This window comes from Aquila chrysaetos, chromosome 13 (assembly GCF_900496995.4).
Source record: "Aquila chrysaetos chrysaetos chromosome 13, bAquChr1.4, whole genome shotgun sequence".
Lineage (NCBI taxonomy): Eukaryota > Metazoa > Chordata > Aves > Accipitriformes > Accipitridae > Aquila > Aquila chrysaetos.
In genome coordinates this window covers 27,774,361-27,796,652 of record NC_044016.1, presented here as the reverse complement: position 1 = coordinate 27,796,652, position 22,292 = coordinate 27,774,361, and the positions used below count along the sequence as shown (strand labels likewise).

The 22,292-nt window shown below is 37.7% G+C and overlaps 1 protein-coding gene across 1 annotated transcript in view; it reads left to right on the top strand.

Moving 5' to 3' along the window:
- WDR64 (WD repeat domain 64) overlaps nucleotides 1-22,292 on the top strand; it is an 84,224-nt gene that overhangs the window by 51,078 nt on the left and 10,854 nt on the right. Inside the window, exons 12-23 of the mRNA XM_030035541.1 lie at nucleotides 3,230-3,356; nucleotides 5,566-5,714; nucleotides 7,669-7,792; nucleotides 9,035-9,204; nucleotides 11,522-11,698; nucleotides 12,610-12,740; nucleotides 14,045-14,137; nucleotides 15,847-15,940; nucleotides 17,342-17,384; nucleotides 18,665-18,798; nucleotides 20,174-20,279; nucleotides 21,981-22,042. Of these exons, the coding sequence (XP_029891401.1) occupies nucleotides 3,230-3,356; nucleotides 5,566-5,714; nucleotides 7,669-7,792; nucleotides 9,035-9,204; nucleotides 11,522-11,698; nucleotides 12,610-12,740; nucleotides 14,045-14,137; nucleotides 15,847-15,940; nucleotides 17,342-17,384; nucleotides 18,665-18,798; nucleotides 20,174-20,279; nucleotides 21,981-22,042 (1,410 nt within the window). The remainder of the gene's footprint in view (nucleotides 1-3,229; nucleotides 3,357-5,565; nucleotides 5,715-7,668; nucleotides 7,793-9,034; nucleotides 9,205-11,521; nucleotides 11,699-12,609; nucleotides 12,741-14,044; nucleotides 14,138-15,846; nucleotides 15,941-17,341; nucleotides 17,385-18,664; nucleotides 18,799-20,173; nucleotides 20,280-21,980; nucleotides 22,043-22,292) is intronic.

The following is a 22,292-nucleotide window of genomic DNA, read 5'->3' as shown; positions in this document are numbered from 1 at the left end:
GTATAATCAGAAGTCTATCAGAGGAATATGATGGACATGGTTCTTCTGACTCAGTACTGTCTCAGAGAAAATTTAATCTCTGTAAGAAGTTTTTTAGAGCCTTTTCCTTTTGAGTTTTCCTGAAAACAAACAAAATATTCAGGAGCAATTTTCTTCTACTTAAAATTCTGAAACACTTATCTATGAACTTCTCTCTGGTGCCAAAGGTGATCTGTTTAAACACTGATTGATGTATCTGTTTCTTTTCTTCCCTTTTCAGAATTTTGCTGGATCCACTGTAAGTTCCTTTAAGATCAGGTTACTGAAGGAAATTCCAATAATCTCAAAATCTGTGTATCTCCCTGAATAATTTCCATCCATTTCTGTCTCACTTATTTTTATTCTGCATGCAGTGAACAGTCTTCTATTTGGTTTGGTGGTTTGGGGGTTTTTTGGGCAACAGTGTTTTTTCTATGCTGAGATCCTCTTTTAAGTGAAAAAAAGAGAGACACTTCGACATTTTATAACATCCAGAGAAACAAACATTCATTCTCAATTGTATAGTGTGTGTCTTTGGAAGAACTAATTCCTGGCAACTGCAATCAACTTTTCGTAACATGAACATATGTACAAGCAAAGTCTGCCTCATTATCAAAAGTATTTTTAAGGACATGACATAATGCCTGTGAATTATAATGGGCACATGCTCTATTCAACAGAAAAATAACAAAATTAAGAAGGGAATAGGCTATGGTGAGGAAAGCTGAAATAGTCAAATTTTGTGGGTTATGTTTCAGCCTGTGATTTGCTGTATGTCATTTGGGAAACCACTTACTTACTTTGTTTGTAGCTGTAAAATGAAAATTTTTCCTGAAATAGTTATATTGAAAAAAAAAAAGAAAAAAATTTAAGCATTTATGTGATCAAATGGACGATACAAGTGGTACTCTGCAGACATTAAATTATCTAATCCCAAATTTGCAGAGAAAGTATTTCTCAGGGCTGTTTTAGGTTTTCAAATATCTTTGTATTAAAAGGTGAGTAATATTACAGAACTGAGTAAATTTGATTGTAGTTGTTTTCTTTATGAAGTTGACAGACTGTTCTTGTTTTTATCTCAGAGTTCTTCCTGTCAGATTTCTAGTTTGGTGTTAGGCAAGATAAGCTAAAAGCAATTATTTTGCAAATCAAATGTCTTTAATGATAATTTAATCCATCTTTTTCTACCAGTCACTAGCATTTCTAGGTCAATAGCACTCTGACTGTGCTGAATTTGAGTTACGCATCAGATAGTAGTTTCTAGCACTTCTGATATAAGACTGGCTGTAAGTAATTTCCTGGGGCATAACTTGTTAATGGCCTTAGCAAGTAGCTTATGTCATTAAAACTTTTATGAAATTATATTAAAGTGCCAACAGAGCTCTACATTCTTTGTTCTGGCTAATCTCTCTTAAGTTTTTCTAAGGTGCCAGTCATTGTACTGTCTAATAAATCAGTCAGAAAGAAAAAACCAGTCATTTCAAAATGAACTTCCAGTCACGCTGTCCCAGTTCTGCTTGCTTCTTTTTCTGTTACAATGCTCATCTGTTATGGACAGATGCTCAGGCCGGTTTCAAGAGGCTTACCGGATGGTCTTCCCACCATGGGCAAGTTAATATACCCACACAGCTGCCTTTACCTGTGGGTGAATTAAGTAGGTTTTCAGGAATATAACACAAGAATCTGCACCCAAGCTGTTTGCTGCAGATATCTTTGGACTTGGACCTATCTTTACCGTAATGTTTGTCACCAAACAGGAGATCCTGGGATGAATCAAAGAAATGGCAGTGGATTACCCTAGGAGTTTTCCTAGGATTTTTCTTTTTTTTAACTCATCAGATCTCCCCAAATTATTGCTCTCTTAGAGAAACAGCAGCCCAGCCACAGTCAGGGCAGGCTGGCTGCTTCATGCTTCCTGGCCAAGACTATGAAGTTAGAATTTGACTAACTGCATCAAGATCACCTAAAAAAAGCCATTGAGATCTCAACTGAGTGACAGTTAAGAATAAGGAACAGCTGAGAGAGGAAGACCTCCAGGGACTGTATCACAGGAAGCAGAATTATTAATGTAAAATTTCTGAGATGCAGCTCAGTTATCAAGTTCATTTGAATATTTCATGAGTTTGTCCTGATGTGTTTTAGGGACTTACATTAAATGGAGCATTTCATCCAAAGGTTCGACTTTTGTCAACACCCACAACACTCCCAGTACTGATGGGAGCATTGTACCAACATGTGTCTTTGTGTTACACTCCCAGTTAAAAATGCAGCCCCACCTTTTAATAACACAATTGAATGAATACAAATAACTTGCACAAATGCCTATGTAAAACTCACCACGGTTTTGGCAGCTGAGTAAGAATTGCAGGCAGATGTGATAACAGAATAACTTTTGAGAGGATAGTAAGATTATCTTGCAGGGAAATACACCACACTAAAAGTCATGGGATCTGAGAAATTAAATCATGATTTCTTGCAGGATTAAGAGTGGTTTGCATGGGATGATAGCAGTAAGTTCAACACAGCTTTTGATAAGGCAGGATGAATAAGTTCTGCTAATATATAATTATTGATGAGTAATTCTAGAGTTTAAAGCAAGTGATGTGTTTTCCGTTGAAACTGAAACTAAGAACAAATATATCTAATATATGTAGTGCTTCTTACAGGATAGTACCCCAACTGTGATCAGTAGCATTTGCTTATGGAGAGTGTAAGAACTATATATGCATAAAAATGATCCTTCTGCAGGATCTGTCCTGATCCTGATTTGCTCCAACATCTGCTGTTAGTCAAACATTTCAGGAATCCTTTATCTGGAACCATCTGAAATTTATCTTTGTACTGTTGCACACCATTTGATAGTCCAGTTCAAATAGAAGCTTTTAAACTATTGGCATTTATCTGTATGTGACTGAAAAGTATCACACAATGGAGTCGTCTTGTCATTAAGTAGAACCAGTTCTCCGGAGACCTGGTTCAACTGTGGACTTGTCAGGTCAAGATTACAAAACTCAGCCTTTCTGTGCCTTTTATCCTTAGTAAAGTGAGGATAAACATACCATTGATATTTGTCTTGCTTATTTTGGGGTGTACCATGCTTAATAAAGTGTTTTTCATTGGAGGCTATAATATTACTGTCATATAAACAAAAAGTAGTTGAAAATCCAATCATGATACAGTACTAGATTTTCTCCCCTCTTTCTCCCTCTAGATTTTTAGAGTGTGGGATATACAGACCCTTTCACTGCTGCAGGTCTTCCATGATAATCAAGGGACTCCTGGAGAGATGGAGACCTTTGCCATGGTATTTGACAATGATCGTGGCACACTTATCACTGGTATGTTACTGCAGTTGATGTGTGAGAGCATGCTCCTTCTCCTAGAATGCGATTTCCTTTATGATTACATACAACTGAAGTTGAGTACAGGAATAAGGCATATAAGACGTACAGAATACTGGGAGGTAAGGGTATTTGCACGTTAAGACCATTTTTAAAGTGGGCCTTGTTATATATGGTGCTAATTTCAATATAGAAATATGCATGAAAATATGCAGCATGGGAATTAACAGCAGGAACCAAAGGAAATGAAAAAGGCTTCTCTGAAGGCAAGGTCAGGCTTCCTTAGAAGCTTAAACTACAGACCTTGTTCTGTAGCCTTGTCATTTCTTGAAAGCTACTAAGCTGCTGATCTTCCCCTAACTATTCCTCTAGCACCCTCCTCCCAGTTGGAGATCAAAGCAGCAAAGTATAGTCTGTGGGGCCCTCACAAGTGTATTCAGACTCCTTATTTAACTCAGCAGCTACAGGGAGCCCCACAATCTGTGGTGTCAACTGGTGCACTGTCCAACTGAGCAAGAGCAAAATATTGTGGGAACTCATCCCGAGGTTTCTGGGCTCTGTTTCCTGACTCTGTAGCAGGGAGCCTGGAACCTCCGAGGGACCAGAGCTTCGCAGGTGTCGCTAGGCATGTTAGTCTTCTGTATCTAAGGCAGAGACTCTGCAAACTGGCAGGGTTTGTCTGCCCCAAAGACATAGTCACTGAAAAAAACCAGCTTTGAACCTGTTCTGGGGCTATAGAGGACTGAGACATACCAGGCAAATAAGGTCATTGTCTTTGGAGACAGCTTTTTCTGTCCTTGGATTAGAAACAAGGCACAAAGCTTGCAAAGCCTGTCAAATCTGAGAAGATGATTGTGAAACATTTTGTTTTCAGTGACTTGGTGGTTTCTGCTGAATCTTTGTGGCAATAAACTTGTTTTAGAAGCCTGAATATATAATGTTGGACTATAGTCCACAAATTGTTATATGTATTTAGGCATTTGGTAAGCACTGCGAAGCTTAAGAAACTTCAGCTTCTTGGTCTTATTTAAAAAATGCCAAGAATATTACTGAGTCTAGTTTTTAAAGATTTTTAGTCACTAAAGGATACAGATATGATCTTCAGTTCAAATTCAAGTTAGTGAGATTTTCAAGGCTTAGTAATGTAGGGATTTTACATGGATAAATCCTTGACAAAATGAGGTAACTTTGCCCTTATAAACAATGATTGGAGCCATGCCCAAATATCTGTAAAAATCTTGTCCTGGACTCTGTTAATGATTCCATTAAAAGGCTAAATGAATGCGTCCTTGCCCCCGAAAAGGGCAAGAAAGACACTGAGGCTATATGTGGGCGAATTAATTCTCATTGCTATGTACCTGGCTTTACAGAGGAGATTTTCAGTTACTAGTTCACTAACATCCATAAATCACGGCTCACCTTCATGCTTCATTTGAATATTGCCATAGTTTTCCTTCTGTGCCTTTTTCCAAGCTGCTGGCCTCTATGCATGGACTTATGCCAAGTATTAAGCAATTTCATCATTTGCTGCATACTCACTGCTGACTGCTGCTCCTCTGCTGGTAGAACCGTAGTAATACTGGAACTGCAATAGGAGGCTGCATGTGTAGTCTGTCTTGTGAGCCTGCCTTGTAAAAACCATGTCCTTTCTTTTGTCTTGTTGTCCCCATCTGCCTCGCTGTCTTTGCAACCCTCCTGATCCGAGAGCACTGGAAGGTGTCTGGAAAATGCCACTCAGACCTGCAGTGCTCTGTGAAGGAAGTTACTGGAAAGACATCATCGCTGCCTGCAGATAGAATTGCCTTATCTCTAAGAAAGTGGATACCAGAATTTATTTTAGTGATATATCTGCAAATTAGAGTTTTATTTATTTGGGTTCATTCCATTCCATGCCAACTCACTCTGGGACTGAGGGATTTATGGCTCCTAATGATTTGGAGTCAGGGTATCCATCCCGTCAAAGGTGGGCAGGTGGTTAAAGTAAGTAAACACTTAGCCATTGTTTAACTGGTGCTTTGTGGGGAGCATGTGTGAATGTTTTCTGATTTAGAGAACAGATATTCTCAAGAAACAGACAAAATTCCTTATCGTCTTCAGAAGAACTCAAATGAACCCTATGGTTTACATAAAATCTTTTTATATCCAAGGAAAGTAACTGGTACTCTACACAATATGTATATATTTTCACTCCTCTCACCCTGTGCAGGTTCAACTGTCATTGATATTTATCCCCTGACTCATATAATACAAGATACGAGACAGGTGCCACAGACACATGAGAAAAGCATCAATGTTCTGGTTTATAACAGGGCTTTTCACCAGATTCTCACTGTCTGCTCTGAGTCAATACTGAAGGTTAGTGTAAGTTGTCACCATTTCAACTGAAAAAGAAAAGTCTCAGCTTTTTTTATTACAAATAAGTTACTGGGCAATTAGATAAGTGATTAGTGTTTATTATTCAAAGTGTTGGTTTTGTGGCTGGTTTTGTGCTCATATTCTCCAGGGAAGTCGTAGATATGATGAATAAACTATTCAGGTTCAGCAACATTACTTTTCTCAGATAACTACTTCCCTAACCTGCACTGACATGATTGCACTGCAAGCACCAGACAGATAAAGCAAGGCTTCTGAGCTACTGGATTTAGTTGTAATTTTATTTCCTTTGGCTGAACAGGTACACTTCACCTGTTCCTGCAATGGATTCTTGCAAGTATAGCAATACTAGTGAAAGTCCATTGGCTATTTAGTAGCTACAAAAGAAAATTTTAACTGCCATAATGTCAATCTGTGCATCCAATCAACAATTCACGCAAGCACAATTATACATTATTCTTCAATTCAGAAGGCATATCTGATAAGCTTCTCTTTAAAGTTTAGGAAGTGCTTGAGTCCCAGTCAGCTTAGTAGAAGATAAATGTGTACTTTAGACATTCTATGGATTGGTATAAAACATGCAAAGAGTCATTTTGTAAAAACAGGACTGTGTAAAAGGTGCTGCTCTCAGATAAAAAGATTCCTTCACTAAAATTGAAAATTTTCATTGGCACATACAGTGTGCCTAAACTATAAAACCTGACTTTTTATCCTCCTGTTTTGCTGCTTATTCTTTTGTCTGATCTGCTTCTATTTGACTAGCAGTTCTGGAGCCAATTCGCTGACCTTCTGTAGATCCTTTTCTCATTCAAACTATTTCCTAGAGCATGTTGTTCTGAGCCTTAAGGATTTCAAGTCATACAGTGAGGGAAAAGTGTTGAATATAACAGCCAGTTAACAAGAAAAATGAAGTGATGGAGATCACTTTTGTCACCTTTCATCACAGCTCTGTTTGTGTTGAAACATTAACAAGAAGATTAAACTTGCCTATTAACTCTACCATTTGCATTTGAACCTCTAAAAAATAGTTGCCATGCAAGTGTCAGAAAACCCACAGATTAATAAAATGAATTATTACTGGTGTAATTAACAGTGTGACAATGATCATTAGAGGTTTTGAGGACATGAAGTTTTCATCACCTGTTAATGGGGTTAGATGGCAAGATTGTAGGGATAGGTAGCATCTATTATTGGGCCAACTGGTGATGCATGCTATTCCTGCAGAGAAGGACTTGTTTGTGTGAAGGTTTGTTCATTTTACACACTCAGTGAAGATGTTATTTCTCATGTAAACTGTTCCTTCCTTAGACCACAATGGCTACTACACCATTACAATTACAAGATAGTTTTGGGCACTTGGTGCTGCAGAAAATCAGATCCAGACAGTGCATATGAGATGAGTGGCTGCTTCATAAGTCTAGTTGAATCCAAGCTATCCCACTACAGCAACCAAACATTGTATCGGTACTTCATTATAAGGCATTGCTTAAATTCCTGAAAGGATTAGAAGATGATCAAATATAGTTGTTCCTACATTTTTGGACCAAATGTTTATGAAATGCCTCATTTTGATATTCGGCATAGAAATTGTAGCTCAAACCATTCTTTCAGGTTAGATTTCTTTGCTTTTGCACTGTAAAATTTCATTATATTTAACAACAGTCTCCCTGACTTAACAAGGGTCTTTCTCATAGCATACTAAATAGAGCTTCCCCTTGCCAGAATGGCTTCTCTGGGGAGAGGGATATTTTCAGGGAAATTACACTAGTATTTCAGTAAAAGAACATCGTAGTGTGCTATTGTAACAGAGAACCTATTTTACGGGATGTGAAAATTTGCTCTTGGAAGTATCCATCTTTCTCCAATTACTCTGGAACACATGGTGTGACGAGTTTTAGAGGATGTAGTACAAATAAATACCATCTTATTTTTTCAGGTCTGGGACCTAGAAACAGGATATCAAATATATCAGATTGAAGATGCGCATGGGCTGAATACTGAAGTGACCTGTGCAGCCATTGAAATAAATGGTTTTTATCTTGCTACTGGGACATGTGATGGTAAAGCAATTAAATAATTACCACATTTTTATTATATTTATTTTACATGACATATTACATGAGCAGACAGAACTCTTTGCCTTGACTGTCTCACTGACAGAAGAATGAATTTTGGCTTTCTTCCAAGGTGGGAGGAAGTATGCACAGCTGTTGGTCTAGGGAAGAGGGAAGAGGGGAGTGTCTTGGTTGGATTTTATTTGATAGGTGATTCATAGAAAGGTGATTTTTGGCTGCTTGGGCTCTGGTACTTCGCTAGCCTATTGCTCTCTGGAAGACTTATCTTCAAAGCTTTTGGTCTGAAAAGATGTTTCCCCATAGGACTTAGGACCTAGATTTGTAACTAAATGGCTGCAGATGGAGAACAATAGTTTTTCCATTTTATAGTATCTAAGCTCAATTTTATAGTGTCTGCCAGCACCAAACAACAGAATGTATACATCTACATGCTTCCTGAATTTTTCATGTGTGTTGCTTAGGGTGCGTCAGTTTTAGGTAATGTGACAAGACCTCTCCAATACACAAGTGCTACACTGAATTCTGCAGCAAACTTTAATTATTCTGTAATCTGTTAATGTGACTGAATAATTCTTCTCACATTGGAATGTTCACGAGTACACTCCTGAAGTATTAAAATTTATGAAATATGTGAAAGCTGCCTCACACAAAGAGGAGATGGCCTTTTCCACCCAGCATATTGGCTAATGTTTCTTGTTTATACTTGGGAGCAGGGACTGCACCCTTTATGGATCTTAAGAGCACAACAGAAGGTGAGTGCTATCAAGTCTTACAAAAGATAATGCTGTAGGTCCTTCTCCCCACTAGCTCTGTGGGACAACTCCAGCAACCAGGTCCCTCTGCTCCTTGCTGTAGCTCAGAACCTGAAGTCTTCTGCCTGACAGCCCACACTGCTTGCTCTCTGATGACATTAAGTCCAGAAACAGAAGATAGGCAGTGGTCTTTTATCCTGGGCTGCAGCATAAAACAGACATGGAAAAAAGATGGAAAAATGGTAGGGCTAGTGGTGGAGATGTTTTCTGGTAAGCTTTGTGTCCCTAAGGGTGCTTTCCTAAGAAACGCACACACTGTTTCAGCTTTTGAAAGACCAGTGACCTAGCTCTGAACCTTCAATTGAATTTTCTCTTCTCCTTTTTCTGTTTGATCCAGTTCGAGTTTCTGACTTTGAAGCACAAGTTATTTCTGAAAGTTCATTCCCTTTTGTATATCTTTCTCATCTGTGTGTAGGAGCAGTGAAAATTTGGGAGTTTGAAAGTGGGCAGGAAGTTAAAGCCTTGCCTTTGGCCCAGCACAGCAGAGATGGGTGTCGTCTGCTGAAGATAGTTTATCTGAAGGCTAATGAGAGTCAACATGCACTTCTTGTTTTGGAGCAGAGTGGGAAGATGAAAATCATTCAGGTTTTTCAAAATTTTTTTTTTTGCTAATTTCATTTGGTAGCTGCTAATTTTTGAGGTAAAATAGGACCTTTTCATTAATTAGTAGATAAACTTTTAGAAACTGTCAAGGAACAATCCACTTCTTGCACATCATCAAATTAGCTTCTGCATTTCTGTCTAAGTGTCAATGTGTTCATTAGTCCATTGCTGGTTTTCAGCATTCTGATAATTTCTTCTCTTGCATTTGCTTTTCCATTTGTGATTGAGGTTTCAGTAGTTACAGAGTCATTAACGTAAAAGCTTTAAAATATTGCTGCTGTTATTACAGACAGTGTTTACCCTGTTTAAAGAGTTTCTAGTTCACCAGCAGCTGAGACTGGTTAGAACTATTCCTGCAAATCCCGTTTGTGTATTTAGCCCCACTGCACTGCTGAGAGCCCTGCTTTTTAACAGCACCTCAGGCCTAGGGCTGTGTTCTCATGAGGCAGCTGTACCTTTTCCTCCTTCACCATTGCCTTTCAGCCTTAGCGTGCTCCTTGGGCAGTGGAAGACACAGCATCACCTTCTGGGGTTCTGGATACCTGTCCTTTGTAGAGGTCACTGTCCCCGTTCAGCAGCTGAGCCCTCAGACTCAGATATTGCTGTCCCATCCCAGTCACTTGCATGCCATAGAGGCTCCATTTAATATTTACTAATACGAAGCTCCCACGACGCAGGATTCAGTTTCACAAACCTCAGAGGCCTCAGGCCTATACACTTATGTCACTTTGAAGCTCTACAGCTGTGGCCTAATATCCCTCTTGGTATATATTCCCTCTATGGAGAGTAGGTGACCGTGGTATTATCCCGCAAAAAAATTCAATATCAGAGAAGATTTTGGCTAAAGGATTTTTTTTTTTTTTTTTTGTCTAAAATTACCAGATTAAGACACTGGCTGCTTAAGAACTGATACAAAGGAACAAGACAGTAAAAAATCAGATTGACTTGCTTGGCTTAATTTTGAGAGTCTACTTTGTGTTCCCTTCAGCTAAACCTAACAGGATGCATTTGGAACTCACAATTGTGGTTTAATTTCTCAGACAAACCATGTTTCTGTAGAATTTTCTTCCTCAAATTGGAATGTTTTACTTGGGACAGACAAAATTCTCCTTCCAAAACTTTAAATCCACTATGTGCAAGGGAACAAAGGCTGTGGGGAGAAGTAATAAGTTTTACTAGACAGATGCTACATTTAGGGGAAAAAAAACATACAAGCCCTCATCTTGGTAAATGTTTTATTACTTTTGAGCCTCCTGCTAATAAAAAGCTGGTTTATACAGGGTTTGCTTTTAATATTCAGATTTTTCTGAAATACTACGTCACACCAATTGGCCCCCAGTGTTATTACTGAAATTGTTAAATCATTCATTCAATGTAAACGTATCCCTTGACAAAGACGTTGGAGAGGAGCTGAATCTCCTCCAAGTCTTTATGAATCTAAGTACATTAATACTGTTTCACATAATTGCAGAACTACCTTTTTATACAAATTTTTCAGTGATAATTAGAAATACAGCTTGTTTTTATTATCAGCTTTTTAAGAGGCTCTGAATATAGTAGTTAGCAAGGCAAACCTGAGTAGCACCCCAAAAACAGTTCATCTTTTGCAGGAATCTACTATGGATATCTCAATTTTTAGTCCTTCCCCCAAGGTATTTCTTGTTTCATACACTTAATATCATAAGATTTACTAAAATCTTAATCATTGCTTCATTCTGGAGTTCAAGACATCTGTGAAAACAGTAGAAAACCTAAGGAGCTGATTTCAGTAACAGCTCCCAAAATGGACAGAAATATCAAAGTTAAAGCAGACACTAGGTACTGAAGTGAATTTTTTATAGTCAGAAAAACTATCAAGGTAACTCCAAGTAGTCTCTAGGCACAATAGGGAGGAATCTGACTAGGGGCCGTGGCTGAACTGTGGCTTCTTCTTCTCACACAGTTGGAACAACCACCAGTTTTGCTGGTATGGTAGATATGAACTGGAGACTAGCAACATTAATAAAATCAGCAGCTATAACTGAAACTTACTTTAAGGGGGTAGTTAAACTGAATAAAATCAAAAGCTCTGAACTCCACAGCTGGATAGCTTCTAATATAACAGCAGGTAATCTAAAGTGAGCTGGAATATTTCTGGCTGGCACTTCAGTCTGCAGTGTAGGTACATGCTAGCTGATACCTGTAATAGTTTTAGTAGTTTGGCACAGAAAACAAGCTTTTGACACACACTTGCTGATAATTTTATTATGAATAGAGAAATTCTTTCCTTCCTCTTTCATTAAGTCAGTTATTTTAATAGGGTAACTCAGTTCAAAGATATCTATATGTCACATGGGTGCTTCCTGAGGCAGTGCTGTTTCCACGAAGGAATCCAGTTGTGTCTCTGTCACTGAAGCCTGACACCTTACAAACACATGATTTTTTCCCGGATATTCAGCTGCTGTCTGACACCAGTTCTCTGAGGAATGATACAGAGGTGAGAAACACTTCAAAGTTCCACAAAGTTCCAGTTACAGAAGATCAGAAAGTAAAATACTTACTGTGCCCTCACGGATTTCATGTTTTAGCAACAGGATAAGAACCAAATAAGTATTCCAAACTTTTCAGTACACTGAAGGTCTAAAATAAATCATGTAAGAAACTGATTGTTTCTAAGGGATGTATCTGCTTAATAATCCATTGCATGGCTGTCGCCATGATTAAGTAGCTCCTCTGAACATACACTTCACATTCCTGTACAAAATAGTAAGTTGAGGTTCTTGTATAAAGTCTTCTAGAAAGGAAATGCTGTTCATTACTATGGCTAGACTGACCTTCAGTAATAGGGGCACATAAAGATCAAGCTGGGTGTTAAAGTGATTCCATTTTGTCTTCTTATTGCTTTGGTAAAATAAGATGTCAAATTTATGTTTCAATTTTTGACCAATTTAAATTGAATAGTCCACGAGACTTAAGTTTTGTTTTGTATAATTTTACTAACTCTGTAAAAGATTTGCATTATGTTTATGGAAAGGTCATTGTATCTCTGTTCAGTGACTTATTCTTTTAACCTGATTAGAGTATCTCCAGATACTTACTTCTGATTAATATTCAGTTCTTACAGCTGTTTTTACATGCTTTGATTGCAACTGTGCTCTAGATAGCAGGTCAGGTTGGCAGATGGAGGCCCCTGTCCTCTGCAGCAGGAAGTCTCCCAGTACTATCACTCCCTGCTTCTTTCTGGTGCTTCTGTTTAGCTCGAGTACAATAGTATTAGAATAGCATTCAATATGCAGTTATTGTAGACACTGTCAATTTAGGCATCTTGTTAAATTAACAGTTAAAACATTTCACATTCTAGTGTCCACATTGCTCCTACTCAGATTTTTTTTCTAATGTTCTTTGTAGAATTTTGTACCTTCTCTGGAAATGAAGTGTTTTGATGTTTTAAAATTAGAAGGATGCAGTTTGATAGCTACAGGAAGTGCAAACGGTGCAATAATTTTGTGGGATTTTGAATCTGCCTCTGTGAGATGCCTGTAAGTATTGCTTTCATGGAGGCATTTTGATCTCCAGTATTTCATACAAACTTTTCAAATGGCATACTGGAAATTCTGGGATACCCAACTGTAAAGGGTGATGGACAAGCAGGAGTTAAAGTAGCAATTTATGTGGGGCCCCCCTCCCTCCCACTTCAAATTACTTTGCTAGCTAGTCCTGATATTGTAGGTAGGAGAAGTGATCAAGAGAGAGAGTCATTTGGGGAAGGGATAATGTAATTAAGAATAGTGTTTTAACATAACTCAGCACTGCCACTAAAGGAAACTCTTACTATGTAAGTCACTCTGTCATTGACTAGAGGCTGCTACTGAGCTGCAGAAACATCCTTATTTTGGAAGTTTCGTGTTTGGGAGGACATCTGGAAATAATGCTACTTCAGATGATAATGGCAGATGTTCTACATTAGCAGTATAAGTATCATTGTCTATACCTAGAAGACTAGAAGTCACATTCAACAATGAGAAATCTGAAGTGATTTTGGAGATTTGGGAGTAAAAATCTCTCACAGAAAGTGACAAAAAGTGAGCATAGGATGGTTCCAGAAATTCTCATGCGGATTAAGCTGCTACATCAGGAAAGTGAACAATGACAACATGTCTGGTTAGACTGAGTGGAGCAGCATGGCAGTACTTCTGTGTTGGTGATGGAATAAATGCCTTTTAAGACCATACAAAGTCAATATTTAACTATCCTACCCAACAGTTTCACAGCATCCTTCATGTGTAAAATTGGCACGTTTGTGAGAAAGTGAGCTGAGTTTTTCTGTACCACGGGGAATAATCAAAACTTAACTGCAGTTCTGGCTCTGGCTCTTTCACTTTTGCCTCCCCATATATGAGGAAACAAATTCATGTGGATGGGTGGAAGACAGAAAAGTCAATGCTTTCTAAGTAAGTAGAGTATTTTACCCAGGGTTCACCTGACTGGTTTTAATGCCAGGAACAAGGTACTTTTCTAAGAACAGTTAACTTCAACATAAGTTACTTTACTTTTCTCTTAAATACTAATTCTCAAGAAAATACTTGGCTGAATGAAATGTTCATAATTCCATCAGGTTCCTGTTTTTCCTGGCACAGGCACATTCTGTACCTACTCTTCACTGACATTAATCCATCATAACTGATTAACTGATTCTGAAAAACTGTGTCTAAAACTTTTAACTGACATGCATTCTGGGAAATGAAATGTTTAATTTTTTAGATTACAAATAAAGTCTGCAACATTTTCTGGGAGCAATACGCAATGTATCAGATGCATCCTGTACAAACATCTTTATTTTCAGGTGTAAAATTAATGAAGACAGCCAAGCTTCAGTTCTGCAAGCATCTGGAGTCAATGTCATATTATTCCTTGTACATAGTGCTTTCTCTTCCAGGTAACTGTGCATTTTCTCTTCCTCCAGGACAGGCTCAGTCATTAGGAATTTTGTTGTAGTAAACTGATGTAATGTTTGACCAGAAGAGCTGATTTAAATTGAGATTTTCTTTGTATTTAATCAATTCAAGTTCAAACAGTTAATCAGCTTTCCCATCCTTAAACTTTTGTAATGCTTATCAATCCATATTATATGTTCTTTTTTTACCATTCCACTAAGCTATCCTTTTGTCCTCTAAATGACCTCATAAGTCTCAATTCAGTTGAAGAATTCAACAGAAGTCAGCTTTTGTCAGGTATCAGTTTTCCTGTGTATTGCACCTTCTTTGATTCTTATCTCTGTGAGACAGCTGTGTGGCAGCAGGCTTTTTCTTTATTTTAAACCTGATACAATCCTCACACTATTAGATACTCTCAGCAAACAGAGAGGCAAGCTTATTGAAGTGTGCACGCTCAAGTATCATTTTAAAACAAACTAGAAACTGGCATAGGTTGGTAGTGTTGTATGGAGAACAGAATTTAAGGCAAATATGCTCATTTTGAGAGAAAAGCATTGCACCTGTGCATAACTTCGGAATTGCTTGTCTTCCAATGGATATGCAAGGGCAATGGTAGCCAAAAAGACTCAGTGTGGTTTAAATACTTATGCAGCTTTAAGGTCTTAAGCAAGTAGGCATCTTTTTTGCTCTCCTGAATCATAAGGATGGTTTATGGTCTTATGTTGCTTTAAAACCTTCAAGTAGCTTATGCATTTACTACACCCCTAAATGTACCAGTGCCACTTCATTGAACATATATTTGCTTTTTGACATAATAGCTTAATGATCAGCTTAAGAAATCCTAGCTAAATTAAAAATGTGGTGATCACAATTCACAAATAGAATTTTTTATATATCAAGAAAAGTTCTGATTATGCTTAAGCAGGAAGATCCTACAATGACTTTGAATCATATAGGCTTAGGATGTTTTGTATGTACTGGGCAGGTACCTGGATGAATTTGACTGTGATCATATACATACACACAATGTTCAAGAATGCTAGCAAGTTTGTAAAATCAAACACTGAAAAATTACAGTCATGGCCATCTGTCCAAATTTAAGTGGGCTACCCCAGCTGCATACTTTCTATATGGGTTTTACGTTATCCCAGTTATTCAGATACTCTTGTCAAAAACAGAGCAGCTGTGACATTGGTGTAAGTTATGTGGCAAGAACCTCTCATTAGCACAGAACTTTTCTTGACTCAGAAACACAAATATTGAAGACCACATCCAAATTTTTTTCCTAAGTTTCTTCCACAGAATCCCATTTCTGAGAATTTTCTTAACATATTGAAAACAAGTTTCTATAATTAATTGAAGAGTATTTAATTATTTGCAGAGCAAAGCACTGTGTAAAATGAAAGGGAAAAAGCCATTGGCATTCACTGAATTTTTCCCCTTCACTTCTTGAGGATGAACACCAGTGTTAATTTTGATTTACTATGGATTTAATTTGCTCAAAACTCCCGACAGGAGAGGTTGGCTGTGTAATATGCAAATATTGCCTACTTGGATAAATTTCTAAAACACCAACAATTCTGAATCTAATCAGTCTAATCAATTCAGGCACTATTTTATTATGCTTTATTACACTGGATGATGTTGATTTCCAGATAGCAAACAGTATCTTCAAGAACATCAGTGATCTCAAATAATTTCTTTCACACAGGAAAATTAGTTCCCTGCCCTCTACTACTGCTACTGTGAGGAGTGATATCAGTGCCATTCCAGAGCACAAGAGCAGTTCTTTGAACCTACATAAGGTAGATATAGTGGCTTCATGGGTTCCGTAGGATTCGAAACAAATTTTTGTTTTCATTTTGGTTTTGGTTTTAAAATCCTGTAGCTCACTAAAACCTCTCCACAAAGCCACGCACAAAACTAAATATCAAGAATTACAGAGAAATTAACTTTGTTCACCTAAGCTGAATGAGGTGTGGAATTAAGAATACATCGTGTCAGGCAGCTGGCTCTGTGATATATAGAATAGCTGACTATCCAAGTGTTTGCCAGATGCTTATCGCTAGCAATTCTGACTTTCAAATGGGGGTATAGAAGAACTCAAAGAGGAAAGTAAAATAGACAAATCATGAAGTACTTGAATAAAAGTGGAGCCACATGTACATTGCAGCCACACTTGCTTGGATACATTCTTTCAAATGACAGTATGATAATTTTTTTTAATTTACCCTCAAGATGCCAGTGTCTCAATCTGTGTGTTTTTCTAAGGATAGCATGATGATTTTTGTGACACTTTTGTCCTTTTTTTCCAGAAGAACATGCCATACCTGCACAGCAACAAATAGCAAGTAGGCAAAAAGAGGAAAATCCTGCTACCTCTCAGATTCTTTCCAGCATGTTGGTTCAGCAGAGCATGGCACTTTCATAGATTCCCAAATAGACACAGGCCTAACTGTCATCCGCAAACTAAAGTATACATATCTTGTGTTATGTAGTCATTAGAATAACAAAATAGACAGTCATTTGCAGCTCTTAAAAAGATCCCCAAAAGCCCAACACATCAAGCCTTACAGATCAATAGGTAGAATGAGATTGAAGTGGCTTGTCCTCTTCTAAGATACCTCAAACACTCATGGCTGCATAGTTCTTCCTGCCTTATTTGACTTGGCAATTTTTGAGGCCACTATACTAATTGCTCTCAGCCTTGGGGATCCTCAGAAGCCTATATAGTAAAGTACAAATGAAGGACTGTGACAATTCTCATACTGAAGATGCAGATGTGAGTAAATGTTATTGCTATTTATGCACTTTGTTCATCTATGATCAAGGCAGTAAGGCTATATGCATGTTCTGAATTAAACTCTCTAAGTAAGAGATCTAGGTTACATTCACATGAATGTAAGTGATCGACTTTGCTTGTCCTAAGAAATTAATGCCATTCAGCCAAATTTACCTTTAGCATGCTCCTAAATTCCAATTAATTTCATTTGTGATTTGTTCATCTGTGATTTTGATTCTCTTCAGATGAACTGTTTCTTGTTTTCACTCAGCGCTGTCCCAGATTGAATGGAAATTGGGGGAGTATTTGAATCCTTAGATTACAAAAAATCAAGTTCTTAAAATAATTTCAACTCGAGAACTGTTCTGTAGTTACACCCAAGCTCCATTTTCTAATTCTGTTACATTTTATTCCTTGCTTTTAGGAAAATGTAAAAAGTGATGAAATTAATATTCAAATAACAACAGGTATGGAAAGATGTTTTTCATTCTCTCTGTTGTTGATCCATAAGTTCTGCCCAGGTTACCACAGAAACCGAGTTTGTCAGTTTGTCTGGCAAACTGTGTTTAGAATAATTGGGATACCATTGGTATGTGGATGACACACCTCAATGTCTTCTGATCCCTCCTGATTTGCAGTTGTTTCACAAAAACCAGGCGAGGGTGCAGGATATGCAGGGGCTTAATTGCTGGTTTTTCTAAATAGATATGATGCTGAAAACCTTGCAGAATTTGGAAATGTCAACTATACACACTTCTCTTCCACATAAATATTCAAGCAATGAATTATTGAAGTGGTATAGCAAGAGCCAGCTTGAGTCAAGTGTGAGTGAATGGCCTCACATCTTCAAAAGCAGATGAAATTTTAGAAGGAAAAATACTCCCTATAGTATATATCCTTAAAACAACAGAAACAAGAGAGAGGCAAGTGCTTAAGAGTTAAAGCTGTGCAGAGTCAGTGAATTTGCAAGGAGCAAATCCTCTAGATTCTTCTGATTCCTTTAGACATCCTCTTCTGGAAAGCAGACTTTCCCGATAACAAGAAATTTGATCATCTGAAATGCGGATTTAAGCTGAATTTATTTTGCAAAAAAACCCATGCCCTAAACCAGAATATACCTAAGCCTTGTAGCTGCCCAATGAAATAGACACTCATGTTAGGTCCTGCATCCACTGAATGTCCATTTCACTGAGGACTTTCATGGGGCCCCCCAGCATCTCCAGCTCTGGGGAAGTCACAGGAGGAACTCAAAAAAGGTTCTCTGTGACCACCACCTTGCATTTAGCAAGAGTTTCGAACTGGAGAAATAAGTATAGAAATCTATGATTCCAGAGTTGTTAAGTGTCATTTAGTTATTAACCTTCACTTTATTGCTGAATTTATAGTAATCTCTAGCAGCCTTGGGCAGAGGCTGCAGAACTGCCTCTCAGCTCTCCTGATGACCACTGTCTTGCACTCCCCCTCCACTCTCACTGGTGCTTGCAGTTTCGTAAAATCTGTTGCTGTGCTCTAAAGTTCCCCTGCATCATGGAGCAATAGTTCTGGCTGGTTTAGATAAGATCATGAAGTTTGTTCTAATTTCTTTTCAGCTGCCTTTTATCCATATCTGTAATGTTTTCAGAGTAATGCCATCTTGATGAAGGAGTTTATTTTCAAATTTACTTTTTTTTCTAGTGTTCTATAATTTATGTCCATTCAATAGCAATACTAAAAATTGTTGAGAAAATGTGTGATTTGTGTTCCAAAGCAGAAGACACAGCTAGGTATGAGAATATCCAGTACTTGAAGATGAATGTACAGTTATCCAAAGCTGAAGCAGGACACTTACCAATACTGGCTTCTGCTCATGAAAATGGCTGTATCTGCCTATGGAGTATTCAGGTAGCTATCTGAATGTCTTTGGGATGGGACTGGACCACTGAGAAGATAATTCTACTAATCGTTGGATAATGCTTTTTAGCTAGCAATTGCAGCAGTAGATATTTTATTGCATTTTTTGGTTAATAGTTTCTTCCATGGACACAAATTAGTTCTGCTTTAATAACTATAGCAGGGAGTAATGGCAAGTGGAAAATGAAGAAACATGATTTGAAATAATTCTAACAAAAACTGAATGTAAAGTTATGTGAAAGTCTAAAAGTTGATTTTTCAGCCACAACATTGACCTTCTAAGAAAGGATAATAGGCAAGGCCTATCCTACTCTCAGAAGAGGAGAAATATGTCTCGAACTTTGCACAAGCCAGCTAGCACTAGTAGGGTTACAAATCAGGAGAGAATAGTATCCTAACACATAGTGTCTACAGCTATAATCAGCTTGTAAAGCCAGTCATGCAACAGAATGCCACTGGTTTAGTTGTCATATCACCTCAGATCTGTAAAACTCTAATTCAGAAAACATGTTACTCTAAACAAGAAATACAAAGTAAATACAGCAAGAAGGGGGAGTACCATGATATGACTGGGTAATATTGGTCATTGTGGCAGACAGTGGTCACAACACGTCAGCCATGTAAGGCTTTAACAGGAATCACAGCAAAGGCAAGTTGGAGGGAGAATTTTTCAGAAAGATGGTGACATAGCTTTGTAGATGTTTTATGCAAAAATAGAATATGATGGTAAATGTCCCCATGTACAGTAGGCATGGGCTTTGTTGGATTTTGTTGTCTTCACAGTTGATATATTAGCGTGCTTAGATTCCTGTAGGAATCTCCAAGTTCAGGTGATGGTGTTGTCATCACTGACATGACTGTCATCATCATTATGTGGATGACACAGTCAAGAATCTCCTTATCAGCAAAAGGTTCTCCCTCACCTCCTCCCAAACCTGAAGAGGCAGTAAGGGAGAAAGTCTACTGGTGCTTACTTGAAAAATATAGCAAGTTAGTGAAGGAGATATCATGGGTCCGTTTGCAGCAAGAAACATTTTAGTAGCAAATGAGATGCATACTGATGATATTCCATAGCAAATGAGAGGTAAGTGGTGAAGCAGGGGTAGGTACAGCTAGACTGAATTGCCTTAAGAGTGAAATAGCTTGTTCTTTTGATGTAGAAGAGACAGAAATCCAGAAGAATACACCCCAGCTATCTTGTCATTCAGTAGATTAGGAAACTACCTTTTTAGCAGCTTTCTGAATACGTATGAGCTGAATAATGCTGAATAGATCAAATCAATGGCACTCAACTTCTGATGCACTGATTATTTTTTTTTTCATGTAGTATTATAAAGAGAAATATGTGTTTATTTATTTATTTTAGGGAAACTTAGTGAAAGAACTTTTGCCATTTTCAAAATATCCTTCGGTTCCTCTGACAGCACTATGTACAGACATCTCCACTAAAATGCTTTTGGCAGGCAGTAAGGGTGAGTAAACATGTTGGTCATTCTGTTTAGGACAGTCTGTAGGACCACAAAATATCATGCTGTAAACGTGCCAGAAATGTGGAAATGAATGTCCAAATGCTGCCAGTGTTTCTCCATCAAAGCTATAATTAAATAATTGAAAAAGGTATTTTCTAGTATGAAAGGATGGTAGATTAAAGCTTAGTGTTAACAGCATTATCAGTGGAATTGTTTTCATAAAAGACATTACCATTTTCTTCACAAGCCCTGCATCTACTTTCCATCTGAATTACTGTATTAATACCAAGGGCAAAGATTACTGCTAAGAATAAGCAAAAATTTCACAACTGTGGTAATAAAACTAAATAAAAACCTGCAGCTGTGGCTGTACCAAGAGCCATGATTCGGACACTGATATGGAGTGCACAGTAATGGCTTCATATGCTGCTATATAAGGAAAGAAAGCACTTGTGGTTTGTGCTAGCAGCTCATTGTTAGACTTTTAATTTCACACCAAATATGGCTTTCATTTGGCAGAAAGTCCAAGAATTTATCTGCTGTCTGATTCTCCTCCAAACCTTTAGAATTACACTGGCAATTTTCCTCTTCCACATCTGTCATATGAGATTTTTTTCCTCTAATGTGTCACTTTTCTTCTAAAATATTTATTAGAACTGTTTCCTGCCAGCTTCCTGCTCTTATGCTCAGAAGCTGGATGTCAGAAGTTGGATGGAGCAAGTCTTTTTTTTCCATTTGTTTCAAAACTGAGCAGTGGTTTGACATTGATGCTGAAAATGAGGAGGAGTTTCCACTCCCCATTGATTCAAATCAGTAAATGACTTCAGGAAGGCAGCATGCACTGAACAGGATTTTAATTAGCTGTGGAAAAGTATCCACCCTATTACCTATTCATCTGATACTCTACCTTTGTCCTTTTGTGTTTGTGCCACTGTGTATTCGCTTTTCATGCTTTCTGCACCCTTGTCTTTTATCTGCAGTGCTACTACCAATTTCTTGTTCCCATTACAGATTTTTCCTTGTTAGGAAAAGGTCAGCTTCTCTGTCAGCCTCCTTGCTTACTTGCAAATGTACAGTCCTAGAAACCAGATGTGACTAGTATGAAAGTTGGAATTACACAAAAGATTGCTCTGTCTAGTAGTAGAAATGAGAGATAAGAGGCAACTTCATCAGGAAAGAGGGAGCCTAGGCAGGAAACTGAGCGATTGTGGGTCATAAGGAAAATGGTTCTTCGATTCTAGCTTCACATGAGTGCACTAAAAGGTTGTAAAACATTAAGCTTTCATTATGTATGCAATTAATCAAACTTTGTCCATTTTACCAGGGTTGAAAAACAGTTTAATCCCCAGGAAGCTCTCATACCTAGTTTGTGCAATAGATAACTGTCTTGACAAGATGACTCTTATTTTTTGCTCATGTCATTTAAAGAAACAACTTCACGTTCTTTCCATTTCAAACCTATCCAGTTAATGACACATTGCTCACAAAGAGTATATATATTTCTTTGCATATTAATGAATAGTCCATTATTTTCTGCTCTGTGCTTGACAATGAGATAGTGACATTCACCTTAAAATAACTTTCACTGACCTGTAATCTCTGCTTCATTCTGCCCAGTGTTTACCAAGAGCATATGTTAGCAACGAGTGAATATGTAGCTCTAATGAAATTTACTGATGTTTTGCTTTTTCCTTTCTTAAACAGAGGGACATGTTATGCGCTGGAGCATTGCCTCATTCTTAGAAGATCCACAAAACAGTAAAAATGTAAGGAAAGATCTGACAGATTTTCTTAACTTGAACAGTATACCAAGATAAGACAAATGGAGAAAAATGGATTCAGAGCTCTACAAGGACTAAAAATGTTTCCTGCACATAAAGGTCATGTCTTTCACTTGAAATAATAATTTGATGCTGTGAAAAACAAGAAAAACATAAGTAAAATGCTGCTAGCATTATTCCATTGTGTTCAAAGAGGCTGCATTAAGAATGAATATATCCATGTCCCCTGAGTGGT